At 37.7% G+C, this 17,581-nt stretch overlaps 1 protein-coding gene across 1 annotated transcript in view; it reads left to right on the plus strand.

Annotated features, from left to right (window-relative positions):
• appl2 (adaptor protein, phosphotyrosine interaction, PH domain and leucine zipper containing 2) overlaps positions 1 to 17,581 on the plus strand; it is a 31,468-nt gene continuing 13,887 nt past the window's right edge. The window contains exons 1-13 of the mRNA XM_049474374.1: positions 1 to 112; positions 5,516 to 5,614; positions 8,087 to 8,146; positions 9,531 to 9,602; positions 10,191 to 10,278; positions 10,847 to 10,888; positions 11,001 to 11,059; positions 11,348 to 11,494; positions 12,120 to 12,202; positions 12,386 to 12,538; positions 13,956 to 14,144; positions 16,491 to 16,533; positions 16,641 to 16,697. Coding sequence (XP_049330331.1) covers positions 59 to 112; positions 5,516 to 5,614; positions 8,087 to 8,146; positions 9,531 to 9,602; positions 10,191 to 10,278; positions 10,847 to 10,888; positions 11,001 to 11,059; positions 11,348 to 11,494; positions 12,120 to 12,202; positions 12,386 to 12,538; positions 13,956 to 14,144; positions 16,491 to 16,533; positions 16,641 to 16,697 — 1,146 coding nt within the window. The 5' untranslated portion in view covers positions 1 to 58. The remainder of the gene's footprint in view (positions 113 to 5,515; positions 5,615 to 8,086; positions 8,147 to 9,530; positions 9,603 to 10,190; positions 10,279 to 10,846; positions 10,889 to 11,000; positions 11,060 to 11,347; positions 11,495 to 12,119; positions 12,203 to 12,385; positions 12,539 to 13,955; positions 14,145 to 16,490; positions 16,534 to 16,640; positions 16,698 to 17,581) is intronic.

Raw genomic sequence — 17,581 nt, forward strand, 5'->3', positions numbered from 1 at the left:
AAGCGAGTCCACACAGCTCCAATAATTCTAGCACCATCACTTACTTGTAAAGAGCAAGATGCCGGCCGTTCATAAACTACTCCTGGAGGAAGCCCTGCAGGACAGTCCACAGGTAGGCTGAGCGCGGCTGTGCTGCAGCAGGTGCTGTGTTAGAGGTGCTATTCGCTGTTGTACCCGCTGTATTGGAGGCTAGGCTGTGTGTTTATCTGTAGTCTTCGCGAACTGTTGATCCCGTTTTTCACCCAGAACAGCAGGATCTCAGTGATGAGCGCTCACGCAGCTCGACCAGCGCTTCACTGTTTAATTTTATCCGCTATAAAACAGGCTGGTGTCTGTTTAAAGCAGAGAGCAGGGCTGTGTGGTGAAGAGGAGAGCGGCAGGAACAGCTACATTATTGAACAGCAGCTCGGGTCTCTGTGTTATTTCAGGAGTAAAAAGGCCACGGAGGCGAGCGGACACATCCCGCATCTCAGCTGTTTAATAACCAGCGGATACGACTTTAGCAGCGAGCTGCTACTAACGAGCAGACTCAGAGCACATAACACAGCGTTTAACCGCCATGTTGAGTCGTTTATAGGACGTTTCAGTACAGAAAAGAGTGAGTTTAGCCTGCAGTCAGTCTGGAATAACAGGGCCTGCTGAGGTCCACTCTGGGAGGGGCCTGATTAACTGGATGTGTTCAGTGTATGTTAGTTTACCTAGCTAGAGTGTCTGACTCTGAGAGCCTGACTGTCAGATACACGCTGATCCAGACTATAACGTTACAGCTCTGTAACATTATGTTATGTAAAATTATGTTTTCCCTTTTACCAAATTGAAAACCTCTGAAATATAATTAAGAGGAAGATGGATGATCACAAGCCATCAAACTGAACTGCTTGAAATTTTGAGGAGTGGCTTAAAGTTACCCAAAAGCAGTGTGTAAGACTGTTGGAGGAGAACATGCCAAGATGCACGAAAACTGTGATTAAAAACCAGGGTTATTCCACCAAATATTAATTTCTGAACTCTTAAAACTTTATGAATATGAATATGTTTCCTTTGCATTATTTGAGGTCTGAAAGCTCGGCATCTTTTTTGTTATTTCAGCCATTTCTCATTTTCTGCAAATAAATGCTTTAAATGACAATATTTTTATTTGTAATTTTGAAGAAATGTTGTCTGTAGTTTAAAGAATAAAACAACAATGTTTATTTTACTCAAACATATACATATAAATAGCAAAATAAGAGAAACTAATTCAGAAACTGAAGTGGTCTCTTAAATTATTCCAGAGCTGTATATATATATAGGCTGCACGATGTTAAAGCTGTCACCTATTCAGATAGCAAATTAAATTGTTAATATATCAAAATATGTTCTTATAACAATGCTGGAAAATAGCTTAAAATGAAATTTTAAAATAAGTGTAAGCTTGTGTTGTTAAGACTTCTTGTTTAGTTATGTATAAAACCATAGAATGTTACAGAAGTCACAGATTTTTGGAGTTAAATGGGTTTGTTTATTGTTTTTTTCCAGTAGAGCTGCACAGTATGCACCTGCACCTGGAATACCGTGATATTCATTTTCAGGGATGAAGTCATATATTCTTTGCTCTGTATCATAATAAGTCTTTTAGTAAGTAATTTTGTATTTTGTAAATGATACACACATTCTGAAATGTGTGTATTATTTACTGCATGCTTTAGATTATTTTGAGAGAGCAGATAAAAAATCTTAATAATAAATATTTCTGTCCATTATTATTTATAATACTTTGGAAGGATTTTTTTTAGAAAATGGAACAAAACAGTTCAGTTAAATGCAGGTCTTTTACCTCAGGAATCAGCAGCACTCAGGAATCATCATTACTTACAATGTATGCATCCTTTATTAGGTATTGAGATCCCTTTCCCTTGCCAGTAATACTTTTAGATTGAAGCCTGATCTCTTTTGACTTCACAAAAAGGACATCTCAAGAAGAGAAATGTGTGATATGTGAATAACAAAGCTAGATCTGAGTGAAGGTGTTTTCCTGCTCTGAATGTTTGGCAGCTTTAAAGCGAAAGTTTATACACTTTTTCTTTTACTTCTAATGTGCTTGATCAACCAAGACAAGACATGTTTGGGGTTTTGAAGTTTCCTCCTCAGTTCTTCGTTTGACTTTCCATGTGAAGTGATATCTAGGTTCACATAGCTTGATCTGAATGACTTGTGGCTCATTTGTAGCTGAGCCCTTGTCAGCCAGCCTTAGAGTTAGTCAGCCTCGTTCTTACTTTCTGCCCCTGGCCAGAGCAAGATCACTTTCCCCTGCATAGCTCTGGAACTTGACACTTATCCTACAAGCAGCTAATTACATTAACAACGTAGCATACAATGTATAGACGAGACCTCAGTAAGCTTTGCTGAGCTCAGTATTGCACGTTTCATTTTTATTAGCAAAAAAGAGAGCCTGTTAACATGAACAAGTTTTATTTGTTTAGGATATTGCAACATTTTATATAGCAGCACACTTTTCGAAAGGTCAAAACATGAAACTAGTGGCATTCCCATTATGTGATAAGGAACAATTACATGTAACACTACTGGTTTCAACCCTGTTCCTGGAGAGCTGCCCTCCCGCAGACTTTGGATCCAACCCTAATCCACTTCTCCTGATCCAATTCATTACTAGCTTCACACTTTCATGGTGAGCTGAATTGGTTGTGTTAGATTTGTGTTGTAGTTGAAACCTGCAGCACTTTAGCAGGATTTTGTTTGGAAAACTGGATTCAAATGTACAGTTCCTGCTTCATTTGAATTGTTGGGACACACACAGCATTTTTATACTGGGGAAACATGGAAAAGTTTCTTGTAGGTGAAGATATTTTATACATATGGTGACACTAGCCCACCAACCATGACAGATTATCCACAGGTCCACCACCTGTCAGTGTATACACTCTATTGTCAACTTGATGCCAACTTCATGCACTGAAGCTAAGCTAAAAAAAGAACAATACATAAGATACATTCTGATAAATAAAATCTACAAGATAATAGATTCTGTAGCAAACTTTAAAACTGCAGCTGCATAGTTCTTGATTGGTATGTGCTATACAATTCAGTTATCTCACTGAATTTAATTGTAAATGAATTAGTGGTGCAAATGTTGGCTTGAGAAAGTCCATAACATTGGCATTGCCTTACTACTTCAGGATCTCATGTTCCAAGTGTTATAATGTCAGTACTGAAATGAGCACCTTCTAATCCAGGGGTGTCCAAACTTTTTTTGTTGGGGGCCAGAAGGAGAAATATATTTGAAGTCACGGGCCACACTCTGTAATAAAACAAATAATGAAATATACCACTTTAAATAACACTTTTTTCCTGATTACTTTCATTTACACATAATTTTGCTTGACTTACTATCTTTATCTATCTTTGACAGTGTTGTGTAAACTAAGATTTTTCAATTTAATGTTTCATTTCATGATGTCTCTTAATATTAAACTCCTTAATTATGGAAACTTTTAGACTCTTTGGCCTGTTTTTCTGCGCTACAACTGAACACTCTCCGCTTTTAGATTCTTTGGCCCGTTTTTCTGCGCTAAAACTGCTCACCCACTCCGCTTTTAGACTCTTTGGCCCGTTTTCTGCGCTAAAACTGCGCCACCACTCCGCTTTTAGACTCGTTTGCCCGTTTTTCTGCGCTACAACTGAGCACTCTCTCCGCTTTTAGACTCTTTGGCCCGTTTTTCTGCGCTACAACTGAGCACCCTCTCCGCTTTTAGACTCTTTGGCCCGTTTTTCTGTGCTTCAACTTCACTCTCGCTGCTTTTAGACTTTTTGGCCCGTTTCTGACACCTAGCGTTCAAATTTTGAATCTCACATTATAAAAACCTGCTTAACAGCGGGCCAACTTTCATTCTATTTCTAAAATACCTCGCGGTATTGGACACCCCTGTTCTAATCCAAATATCCATATGCATCTCTTTTACTAACCATAGAAATGTGTGCTTCTTTTCCTACACTAGTGTAATTTCTAGTTCATATTTGGCCTTCATCTAGATAACTGCAGCTGTCCTCAAATCTGATGCTGTAAATCTTTTTTTTGGATGTTTTCAGTGTACCAAATGCTGTTGCAAGATATTTTGCTGTTTGACCTTCACCAGTTGTTGTTTTTCGAATGAGTATAGCATTAGATAGATTTTTGACAATATTTTTTTCGACAACAATCAGCATACAAAAGGGAACAATTTGTCTAATTCTATATTAAATGGAAAAACAACAAATGGTCAGTAAACAGCAAAATTAGAGCTATCAAATCGGAGACGCACTTCTCTTCAAAAATATCTAAAGCTGTATCTTCACTATTCTAGTGGGGAGAACCAAATTTGACAGTGAATGATTTTGGGCACACTAAATATACTCCAACATACTTTTCTTAATGGAGCATAATAAATCAACAGAGTGTGAAATCCACTTTTATCCACTAAAAACAGTATTTGGCCGTTGAACATCATAAAAATGAGCTACTTCTCTGTAATCCAAGTTTTTGGTTCGTCTGCTTTAGTTTAGCATGTTTCTGGGAAGTTTATGCCAGAGTCTGCTGCTTGTCTGTTGGCTAGCTTGAACTTCTGGTACTCTCACATTCTTCTATATTATATGACAGGCGTATTTCCCTCAATATTTCCATATGCACTAACTAAGTGTAAATCCAACAATCTAGATATATGGCAGAACACATTTGAGTAAATACATTTTGGTGTGCAAAGTAAAGTTTTTTCAATGAGTGAGTGTTAGCGGTTAGCTGCTAATGCTGCTGGAAATTTAAGCTTACTGTAAATAAACAGAACCACTTTACTTACTCAAATAAACTGTTTTCAGGAGAAATTTTTTTTTATAAGAATTACAGTTACGTCAAGACCAGCTGAATTAGAAGAAAAGCATGGCAACAACCCTGTTCCTTAGAGTCGGATAATGCGGCTTATAATATGGTGAGCCTTACGTCTGAAAATTGAACGGAAAATAGATGTTAATAGATAGTGTGCCTTATAATCCGGTTTGCCTTAAAGTGCGTAAAATACGGTAAATATTTAAGGCTGGTGGAATGTCTGTTAAGACTGTGATGAGGAACATTTTCGTCTGTGTCGGTTAAGGTGTGTGCTGAGGTGTGTACTGAAATGGCATTACCAAGATCATGTTTCAGGTTTTAACCAATAAACTCCAGCATTATTTTTCTGTTATTAATCTTTAAACTTATTTTTTAGTATTTATAATATAAATTATGAGTTAATGACAGTGAAGCTAATATTTAATTTCTGTTGTTATGAGAGTGAAGATGCTGGCTTTTTAAGGGTTAATGACCTTCCAGGCAGTTCAGTAGAAACCTAATTACTTTGCCCTTTGCTTGTGTTGTGTTTGAACCGCACCCACACCTACACCCACACCTGCAGCTGAGCTGCTGAAGACATTTCAGACACTCCCCTGATGTCTCACTGAGCTGTGATCATGGCTGCTCATGGTCTAATTTGTACTGTGCTGTGTGTTTCAGACTCGCTCACTGCTCAGCGTGTTCGAGGAGGATGCAGGAACTCTCACAGACTACACCAACCAGCTCCTGCAGTCTATGCAAAGAGTCTTTGGAGCACAGGTACACACACATGTACTGTACATGTACATAGGAGGAGTGTGAATCGCAGGTCATCTCATGATACGATATCACCAAACGCTGCTCAAGATAACAATGATATCACAATACTGTGATTCTTATATACTCAATATATGACAAAACAATTATCTACAATACTTCACGGCATCTGTGTTACTGAAGAGAATAAAATACTTCTAAATAAACAAAAGAATTTTGGGTTTATTGGTGTCCGTTTTACAGAATTTGACAACCTGTATTCTTAACATTTACCCTATTCATTTCATTAGCGCCACCATGTGGAGTAATGAAGGGGTAACAATAGTCTTAGACAGGTCAGAGCACCTATGTTATTAAAAGTGGTGATATATGACACCATGTGTCTATTAGGATTTGGAAAAATTTTCGATTTGGACTTTTCTGAATCGATTCATAAATGCCAAAAACCGATTCAGACCTGCTGACATGTACGCATTTAGCATAACGTACACAAATTTTGAACTATTATGACGCTTATACATTTCCATGTTTGCATATGTTTCCATGTACAATTTTTTTGCACTATAAGGTGCACTGGATTATAAGGCGCACTATCAACAAATGTCTATTTCCTGATGTACTTTCATACTTAAGGATGCACCGAATTATAAGACGCGTTATGCAACATTAGTAAGGAACAGGGCTGTCGCCATGTTTTCCTTCTAATTTAGCTAGGATTAAAGCCTGATCTAATTCTAAGCTAAGCTAAGAAAATAAAACTGCAATTCTTAAAAAACATTTAGTTTTTAAAGTTAAAGGAATGCTGGATGTTAATCTACTCAGATTTCTCTCCTGAAAATTGTTTATCTGGGTGAGTAAAGTGCTTCTATTTATTTACAGTAAGTTTAGATTGGCAGATTTCCACTAAGGCTAGCCGCGGTTAGCGGCTAATTCCACCTGACAGTGCTACACTGAGCAACCCTAAGTGTTTCAGTAAGCCAGGGTGATATTAGCTGGCGGTTTGTCCCACGTAGCTGGGTTAACACGGTACACATGCAGACTACAGTCTAATATATACTCACCTCTGAACGTTGGAAGAGCTAGCGCTTAGCGCACTTAGCGGCTAATGCTAATACTGCTCCAGGCTTAGTGCTGGAGAACTAAACTAAAACTCCTGTATAACACTGTACTTCAGTGGAGTGGTTTTACTGCTCCTCACAACCTGACTGGTAGAATTCATACATAAGGCGCACAAGATTATAAGGCACACTGACAATTTTTGGGAAAATGAAAGGATTTTAAGTGCATCTTATAGTGCAGAAAATACGGTACACATATCGTTTGATCTCGCATTTTCTTTTTGTTCTCCCAAATATGTCTGTGTGAGTGTGTTCATTAAACATTAAAACTAGCTACATATATACATTATACAACATTATAATCACCTTGTTATTTCTGCTTTCCTTTTAGTTGGCTTTAATGCTACACTAACAAAATGAATCCTAGATTTTTGTATTAATCATTTGATTAATTGAAATAACTGCCTTTTTCAACTAAATAGAAATAGTGTCAAAGGGCCTATTAAATAACAGGATTCATTATGGATCATTACAGATACTTTACCTTAAAAGTAAGTAATGCAACAAGGAAAAAGAAATCTAGACTTTGAAACAAGCATGTCTAATGGCTTGCAGATGTTTATAAGAATGACTTCTTCATTAATACATTTGGTCGTAAATGTCATAACAAGTATGATATTTTGTAAATCTGAGACAATTTTATTAGTGCCATAAAAGTGTGGTATTTTCTCTGATTTTCATTCAGTCCTTTTCATTCCAGTTAGACCAAAACTATATATCTCCAAAATGTGAATTATATATAAGGAAAAATAACAGCTAAACTATGAATGGAAGTCAGTGTTAGGAGATTTGCATTCCAGGTAATTTTCAAGCATTTCTATTGGTCCATTTAACATTAATTTGCATTGGGAAAGGCCTCCCATCTAAGGAGAGCTTTAAAGAGGTTAGAAAGTGGTCATTTAGAAATGAAGTATTACTGTTTTTGTGCAGTAAACCACACAAGTGCACCTTAGGGTAAACAAACTGCAGTGGGCTCTTTTAAAGATGAAAGATCACCCTTTCATTTCCCTTAGTAGTGTTTGTTTTTATGAATAGCATTTTAATGCTCTTATTTTATGCTCTGCTGGAAGATCCATCCGAGCACAGAGCACTGTACAGACTCGCCATGATATACCTGGAACTGAGCACATTAGAAAATCTTCTTTTGCAGTAAAACTTTCACATTGTACAGTTGTTCAGTATACAATTGATTCAGATCATGCAATTAACATATGTAATATGCCATGTGGCCCTTTAATAATATCACAATATTTCAGAACATTTTTGTGATAAAGATAATAAAAAATGTTGGCAATATTATTCCGTATGATATTATATGGCACTTCCCTAATTAACGTCTCTTTCTCTCGCTCATCAGAATGAGATGGCCCTGGCCACAGAACAGCTCTCCAGACAGTTACTCGAGTATGAGAAACAGGTAAGGCACATTCATATGTTTCAAAGTCTTAAACCACTTGAAGTTGGGATGTTGTGTAAAACAAAAAAAAAAAAAAAAAACCTATATTTGATTCGATTTTGATTTCCAAAAACAATCTGAAATGTAGACTCATTAGACCAAAGGACACTTTTCTATTTTGCATCAGTCCATCTGTGATGAGCTCGGGCTCAGAAAAGCTGGTGGAGTTTCTGGGTGTTTTTGATATCTGGCTTTCGCTTTGCATGGCACAGTTTTAACTTGCACTTGTAGATGGAGCGAGGAACTTCGCTCTCTCACAATGGTTTCTGAAGTGTTCCTAAACTCATGTGGTAATAACCATTACAGAATGATGTCAGTTTTAAATGCAGTGCCACCTGCGGGATTAAAGGTGCCGGGCATTCAATGTTGGTTTCTGCCTTTTTCTGCTTATCTGCAGAGATTTCTCTAGATTCTCTGAATATTTTGATGATATTATGGACTGTAGATAATGTTGCCCCTGTCCCAACTTCTTTGGAACGTGTTGCAGCATCAAATTCAAAATAAGTGAATATTTGCAACAAAACAATAAAGTTGATCCGTTTGAACATTAAAATATCTTGTCTTTGTAGTGTATTCAATTGAATACAGGTTGAAAAGGAAATCAAATCATCATATTCTGTTTTTTATTTATTGCTTACACAACGTTAGCCAACCCAACATTAGGGTTGTAAAATAAAAAAATAATTTGGAAATAAAATAGTTTGAAAAAGCTTCACATTTCATGCAGCGTTTTTATTTATTTATTTTTAGAAAGACTTTTTGCATGTAACTCCAGCAAAACAGCTCTGAAAAAAATAAAGATCACTTAAAGTGATGAGTTTCTTTGATTTTACCAAATTGAAAACATAATCAAGAGGAAGATAAATGATCACAAGCCATCAAACCAAGCCAGGAGTGACATAAAGTTATCCAAAAGCAGTGTGTAAGACTGGTGGAGGAGAACATGCCAAGATGCATAAAAACTGTGATTAAAAAACAGGGTTATTACACCAAATATTGATTTCTGAACTCTTACGTCTTTATAATATGAACTTGTTTTCTTTGCATTATTTGAGGTCTGAAAGAAAAATCAAATAAAATTATTCAGAAACTGAAGTGGTCCCCTAATTTTTTCAGAGCTGTAAATGTTAAAACAGTAAGTCAGATAGTGCAGACTGCACTGTAACAGTGTTACCTTGCTTTTTTTTAAATTAACTGTGGCAGTTTCTAGATCTAGACTTTTTTAATCTTCCTAAAACGCTTTAGTTATGACCCAGAGTGAGGAAGGACTGTGGGTCGACAGATGAGCACTGAATAATTCAGTGTTTTGAACTTTGAGTAATTTTAGGATTCTTTGATGTTGCAGAACTTTGCTCTGGGGAGGGGAGATGAAGAGGTAATCAACACACTTCAACACTTTGCCAAAACCGTGGAGGAGGTGAGAACACTACCTGCTGTTTGCGTGTGTGTGTATGTGTGTGTGTGTGTCTTCTACAGTATGTACAGGTTTTTGTATTTAAGTGCATCCTTAAGTATATCATTGCTGTCATAACATTGCTGTAATCCACAATCCATTTCAAAGAAATTATGTTTTATTGTGGCAGTTATGTTAGATTATTCATATGTGTGTGTTTGTGTGTGAGTGTAATTACTTGTGGGTGGTGGGTAGGCTCAGCTGGGTGGAGGCGTCCAGCCTCAGTGCAGGTGGAGACACTGTGGGGATCCAGCAGGGGGCACAATAACAGATGGCAGGTGTTTTCCCAGCCAACAAGGTCAAGGCTTTAGATTTCATGCTACTGTTCTCCACATACTCTCCTCATCTCACCTGCTACTAGATAGCAGGGTCATGGCCTGGGTAGAAGGCCTGTGTTGTGGGGTTTTCTTGTTTTCATATTGTTGGGAGTGCAGTGGTGTATTTTTGCTGAGCTAATCATATTCCATTTGTATCAGTAAAGCTTTTAGTCTGTATTTTGTTTCTGTTTTTTTAGTTCAGTTTCAGATCTCTCTCTTTTTCTCTCTCCATCAGCTGAATGCTCTGCACGCTGACTTGTCCAGTCAGATTGCTGACAGAATGGTGTTTCCCATGGTGCAGTTCAGAGAGAAGGATCTGACCGGTATGACAGTGTTTATTCCTCTGACATTGAAATGAACTGAATGTGCTTTTTGGACGCAGGGACAGATTGAGACCTTCATGATGCTGACCACTTGTCCAAACTTAGCAGACATTCTTGTGTGACTCACATAAATGGAACATTGGGCTAGGTGGGTTCCAGGTGGGCATGGGCTCAGTATGTTCTTACTGGGACCCCATCACTACAGCCCCTCTCAAGTCTTAATTCTACATGGCAGTTTGTGAGCAGTTTGAGCATTGAGCAGTTGCAGATGTCTGTTGGTTGTGGCTGGGTCTTCCAGCATGACAATGACCACCCGAAACACACTGAAAGGGCAACTAAGGAGTGGCTCTGTAAGAAGCATTTCAAGATCCTGGAGCCAGTCTTCAGACCTGAACCCAATAGAAAATCTTTGTAGGGTGCTAAAACTCATATCTCTCACAGACCTCTCCCTTCTTTATAGATGGAAAACATAACTGGCAGTGTATTAAATACTTATTTTCCACACTCTATGTTATAACACACACTAAAGGGTGTAGAATAATTATATACTTTTTTATTCTTGTTACAGAAATAAGCACATTGAAGGAAATATTTGGAATTGCCACTGATGGTAAGAGCAAATGTTTATTTAATATAAAAAATAAAATAAACAAAGTAAATGGATAGATGTTTCAGTAAAACGTGAACATAAAACGATTTTGTTGTCTTTTTTTTCTTCTTAGAGCATGAAGCAGCCATGGTAAAATACAGTAGACTACCCAAAAAGAGAGAGAATGAAAAGGTGGGTCATTTAAATGTTTGTTGTACTTAATATGAAGTGGGAGTAAAGAATACACTGATGTACATATATGTAGAGACATATGCAGGAGTTTGGACAACCCTGACCACATGACAAATTTGGTTTGATTCTATATAGGTAAAGTTAATACATTAATTTGCAGGTGTAAATTATTCTGTTGTTCATTTGACCAGGGATACCTGAACATTTGCATATGATTTTGCATAAACTAATAATTAGGTAACATTTGTTTTGGGGCTGTTTGTATGTTTGTTTCCTGTCTATCCGCAGGTGAAAGCAGAGGTGGTTCGGGAGGTGGCGTTTTGCCGCAGGAAGCAGCACCAGGCCTCTATGCAGTATTATTGTGCTCTAAATGCCTTACAGTACAGGAAGAGAGTAGCTATGCTGGAGCCCATGCTGGGGTACACACAAGCGCAGGTATGAGCATAATTTTACATTTCTAATGTGTTAGTGTTATTAATGCAATGAATAATGCAAACTCAAATATTATGACCTCAGTGGCTGCATAATGCTGTTCTTTATCTAATTAAAAAACTCATTCTTACCTTTTACAGACAGATTTATACAGAGGTGTCAAAAAGTATATAAATACTTTATCTTACTTCAGATGAATTTTGGCTATCTATACTTAATTGGAGTAATTATTTTTGTGACTTTTTACTTCTACCCAATTATCTGTACATTCTATTCCTTACATATTAAAAATAGCCTTGTTATTCCTATTTCATTTCAGCTTATTTTTATTCTGGCTTCTCATCATTAAAAAAAAACGCTATCCAGATAAATCTCTCCATCTGGATAGAGTGAATCTGATTGTTGTTGAATGAGAAGTATAAACATATATCATTCAGTGCTGCCCAAGCTTTTGTCCTAATGGTGTTTTTCCTTACATTACCTTTACCTTTAAACTTTAAGTAGGTTTTAAACCAATACTCTACACTTTTACTTGAGTAAAATGTTTGAGTTGGTACTAGTATTAACCTAGTATCTATCCTTCTACCTGAGTAATGACTGTGAACAATTCTGACACCCACGTATACAGATAAGCTTCTTTAAGAAAGGTATGGAGCTGGTTTCCAAGAAAATGGACAGTTTCCTGGCATCTGTAACCAATATGACTCAAAGGTAAATGAACAGAAGTTTGTCACTTTCTTCAGCTTTATCTTTTGTTATTGTGAAATGTTAAGGGGGAGCTTCTGAATAGTTCAGTAATTAAATCTCTCTTTTGCTCTCTCTCTTTCTTCCTCTATCTTGGTCTATGTCTCTCTCTCTCTCTCTCTCTCTCTCTTTCTTTCTCTCTTTCTGAAGTATCCAGGCTCAGTTAGATGCAGAAGCAGAGAGCATGCGTTTGACTCAGAGAGAGCTCTTGTCGGTGGAGGACACAGTCTACATGCCCGACCGCGACCTGGAGCCGGTCAACCGTACGCTCATACAGAAAGCAGGCTACCTCAACATTAGGAAGTAAACATACCTTATTTTTGTACCCCTTTAAAACATGACTAAATCCTAAATATGCTTCTATCTACACTTTTGCAGGCCTTTGTCTTTGTAGCATACGTCATTTGTCCATAGCCATATTTTGCTAATGAATTACACTTTTGCAATTCTTAATCTGGATCTCCAAAAGGATGCAAATTCAGTTCTGTTGCATTTTTAACTCGTCCTCAATTATTTTCCCTCCATTAAGTAGTGGTGAGCAGCAGTCTTTGGAATTGTATAGCTTCCATTGGTCACCACGGTGACATACAAAGAAGAAAAGCCCCTGATTGGATGATTTTTACTTTGCCTGTGCTTCGTTAGTCCCCTTACACATCTTAAATTCAGTGTTTTTTCATTGAATGGTAGATTACAACTTAAGTCATCCAAACTATGAAAAAAAACATCAAATTATTTAGTAAACAAACCTAAAAATGTTTTACATTTTAAATTAGATAAGAAAGTATCACTTCTTGCTTAGATGACAGCTTTGCACATCTTGGCTGGATGTTTTCAGACAGCTTTATGAGGTAGAGTCACCTGGGATGGCTTTCAGTTAACAGCTGTGCTGAACTTTGAATTTCTTGTTCTTTCTATGTGTTTGAGAGCATCAGTTGTAAAGTTGTGAAGAGGTAGAGTTGGTAAACAGTGAATAGCCCTATTTGAGTGATTTCCTGATGTTAAGGCAAGAACTACTCAACTAAATAAAAACAAATACTTTAAAAAATGAAAATCAGTCAATTTGAAACATTTCAAAACTTTAAAAGTATCATTAAGTGCTGTTGCAAAGACCATGAAACACATTATGATGAAACTGACTCTCATCACGACCACCCCAGAAGAGTTACCTCTGTTGCCCTGGAAAAGTTAATCTGAGTTCCAGCCTCAGAAACTGCAAGTTAACCCCACCCCAGAGCCACGAAAACACAAGTATTTTGGTTTGTTTAACATATTTAAGTACTAAATGATTCATTATGTGTTATTTTATAGTCTGGATGACTTCAATATTTATTTACAATGCAGGAAAAAAATAAAAACATTGAATGAGAAGGTGAGTCCAGAATGTTAACTGGTATTGTATCTTTTTTATAAATATGCAGAGAGAGGAAGAGACTCACTACTAAAGGTGGAGATTAATTGGAGAATAATTACAATCTCAGAATTTTCCTATTTCTTAAATAAAATTTTTCCACAGCAGCTTTATGCAATTGTGTTATTATTTGAAAAGTTTAGATTAAAAGTCAGAATCACCAGTACCAATTCTTTGGCATAAATAAGGTTTGTTAGAACATCATTCATATTATTTATTTATGATTCCTGTCTCTCTTTGTGTAAATAAAGTGTGAACTCCTCTTATCTTGCATTGTTTTGATGTTAATGGCCTTTCTGTACTCTCCTGCAGTAAGACGGGGCTGGTGACCACAGCCTGGGACCGGCTGTACTTCTTCACGCAGGGAGGAAACCTGATGTGCCAGCCGCGCGGTGCTGTGGCAGGGGGTATGGTGCTGGACCTGGACAACAGCTCCGTCATGGCTGTGGAGTGCGAGGACAGACGCTACTGCTTTCAGATCACGTCACCCACTGGGAAAATGTATGGATACAAGCTGTTTTTGTTTTTGCTTGCATACAAACTTAAATAATGTGCTGTACAAGTGTATAGGTGTGTATTGCACTGGATATCACAAGTCTAATGCAACTGTGGATTATCTGGTGGCCGTCAGAGTGAAGAAAATGCCACATTTATTCAAGAGTGACAGGTGGAATTGTTGTAATATATCACCCTTTTTTTCTACTCCACTCCAGAAGCGTCCCTTTCTCTTTTTGTCTTTCCATCTATAATTTATGGGATAACCAAATACTCAACCATCAGGTGCTCAGCTGCTGTAGCCTGTAAAAATCCAGCCTTAAGACACTCAATTTAATTAGAAAACCAGTGTTTTATTCGCAGTACATACAGGAATTTATTAGAACAGAAAGCTTTATTTGTCGTAGTTCTGGAAGTTCTGAAATATTGCTCCATCTCGTCTATCTTCTACATGACTCTTCCACTTTCATATCCTTAAGCTTGTTAACAAATGCACGTGTAAAAGAGGAGGAGCTCTAAGCATGCTTTGTATTTAGGGTGGTGGAGTAAAAGTGAATTACACTCCCAGTAGCAAAAAAACTCCACACTTAATGTTACTTTAACCTATTAACATGCCTTGACCCATATTGAGGTTACATGTGCAGATGATACCAAACCCTTTTTCTCTGCAGTAAAATAACTTATTTACATTCTGAAAAATTGTCTCTTACAGGACACTTGGAGAAGCTGCCTGTTTTCTCTGTACTCCACGTAATAATTCCAGATCAGAAACAGGAATCAACCCAAATTCTGTCTGTATGAAAATAGACGTAAAAACAAGCCAAACATAACAAAACTTAAGGTTTGGAGGCCATGAACTGTTTTATTTGTATTCAGGATTTGTATTGATTTTAAAATAAAGTTCAGGAAAGAGCAAATTTTATGATTTTATTTTTTATATTTTGACTTTTGCAGATTTATTTGACTTTTTTTCTATACTTTCTATTACAATTATGCTTTTCTTATTTTTATGTAATGCATAAATAGAAATCTTTAAGATTTAGGGGTGTAACGTCAAGCAGAAAACTTACAAAAATCCTGGCCTGTTAAGGGGTTAAACAATGCCAGATCCCTCTTTAAAGCAGCATTATGTAAGAATTGGTATTTTTGGTGCTGGGCTTCACTTGCTAAATTTAATTCATGCTTTGAGCATCTCCTTATAGAGAATGTACTTACATGCATTTCTGGATTTTGGAGCTAACATTCATTAAAACATGCCTTAAAGTATTGGATTACAAGAATGATGCAATGATTTCTTTTTACTAATGAAAAAACACTGAATTTAAGGTGTGTCCAAATTTTGGACTGGTACTGTATTTTAGGTTATGCGGTGTTATACAGATATTGAGAACATGTTCCTGCCTGTTTCACTTAAGTTAAATTAAGTTACATTTAGTTAGCAGCTGACCTCTCTGTTACAAGTCATTGGAAAGAACTTGCATACATACATTAAATCTGTAGCTTCATTAAGCTTAATGAAGTGATGCTTGTAGAACTTAACAAATCTAGAAGACAGTAAATCTGAACTCAAGAATCCAGCTACTACTTTTTGTGGACAACAACATTTTACTATATTTGACTATTTGCGTTTAGTTTTAGCTCATATGGTGTTTTAGTGCCATACACACTGTTCGGATAGTACTCTGTGTGCGTGTGTGTGTGAATGATAACTAGTCAACTAGTTTAGTTTGATATAAGCAGGTACTTAGATATTGCAGCTACAACTGTTGTAAGTAGGCAGTCTATATTTTGGTGTGTTTTTGTCGTACAGGTTATCTGCTTTATTCTAGCTTCTATCCTGTGAGAGTAACACTTCCGAAATCAATTTCCTGTGACTGATTAGTGTCTTCCTAAGTGTGAGGATGAGGGAGACACACAGTGAGCTCCGGCTTGCTGGCTGTGTGCCAGAAAATAGAGAGCGAGGGACTTGTGCAGCATCCTCAAAGCACTGTTTAATCCAGTGGGAAATAATTACAGACGTTTCCTGTGATATCCACTCTGCTCTCTGCTACAAGCTGTACAGGCAGGGAACACAGAACACAGGCAGACAAATGCTCTTGAACACATTCGGCGTCTACAGATCAAAGACGTCTCTGAGGATGAGAAGACACACTGAAGATACTCCACTGATGATATTTTCTCTTTGGTAGTTTTGGTTGTTGATGTTTGATGTTTGACAGAATCACTACTGCAGATCTAGCCCAGAGGAAAGGATTTAAGCATTGGCTATGTCTTATTGGTGTTTTGCTTCTTATTGGCATGAATATTGAGGAAATGAGATGTTTGTTTTTCTCTTTTTTGGGCGACTTCAAGGTCTATGATACTTCAAGCAGAGAGCAAGAGGGAATATGAAGAGGTGCGTTCACGTTTTACAGGTTTTTCACACCTTTTCTGTAAAGTACAGCTAAAGTGATGCCTGAATGACAATGACGTGGATTAAATTGTCTGTTTTTTTTCTTACAGTGGATCTGCACCATTAACAACATTTCTAGACAGATCTACCTGACAGACAACCCCGAGGTACTGCCTCTCTTACACATAGAGATCAACAGAAACGTGTGCTGAGTACAGGGGATATGAGTAGATGCTGTCTTACTATAAATGCAGCAGTTTTACATGTTTTAGAAGTATGGCTGCAACGATTAGTAGGCATAATCGACAACGTCAACTAAAAAAAAGTCGACGTGGAATTTCATTGTCGACGCGTCGTTAATACGAGAGAGAGAGATCGCTCGCGAAGGAAGAAAAGGGCGAAAGAGGAAGAAACACACTCATACCTCTTTTCTACCTGGTGCCGGAGCCAGAGCTGGTTCCTGCGAACCTTTTAAGAACCGGCTTGCGTTTCCACTGCTCTAAGGAGTCACTCACTACGTCTGTGAATGTGGGCGTCAACATAAGTCCGGGGGAGATTTGAAAACAACATGGCGGAACCAGAGCTCCTCTTGAAACTTGTGCTGCTGTCCTCGGTGAAGCACTGTTGATTCATTTTCATTCATTTAGTTGATTCTGCCGCTCTTAGCTGTGAATGGAGGTGAGGTTTGTTAACAACTTTGCCCCGAAGACGCTTCAACGCCCCGCCTTTTGGCCGCCCGCGTCACAGGTTCGCTGGTTCCAGACCAGCAAGATTGTGGGGCCAGAACGGAACCGGCTTTTCTGGCCGAGAACCTGTGATTTTGCGGTGGAAACCCAAAGAACCGTTCGGGAAGCTGGCACCAGCACCGGCACCATGCCGGTGGAAAAGCGCCCATAGTTAGAGAGTGAGCATCCTGATTAGCCCCTCCACGTGCTTTATTGACCAATGAGGTTTCAGTGTGGGTGGGACTTGCAGACAGCGGTAGAGAGATAGAACGGGAGAGACGTGTATACAGTGTAATAACAGCGCTGTGTCTATTAAACACAAACAA

Source organism: Astyanax mexicanus, chromosome 2 (assembly GCF_023375975.1).
Source record: "Astyanax mexicanus isolate ESR-SI-001 chromosome 2, AstMex3_surface, whole genome shotgun sequence".
NCBI lineage: Eukaryota > Metazoa > Chordata > Actinopteri > Characiformes > Acestrorhamphidae > Astyanax > Astyanax mexicanus.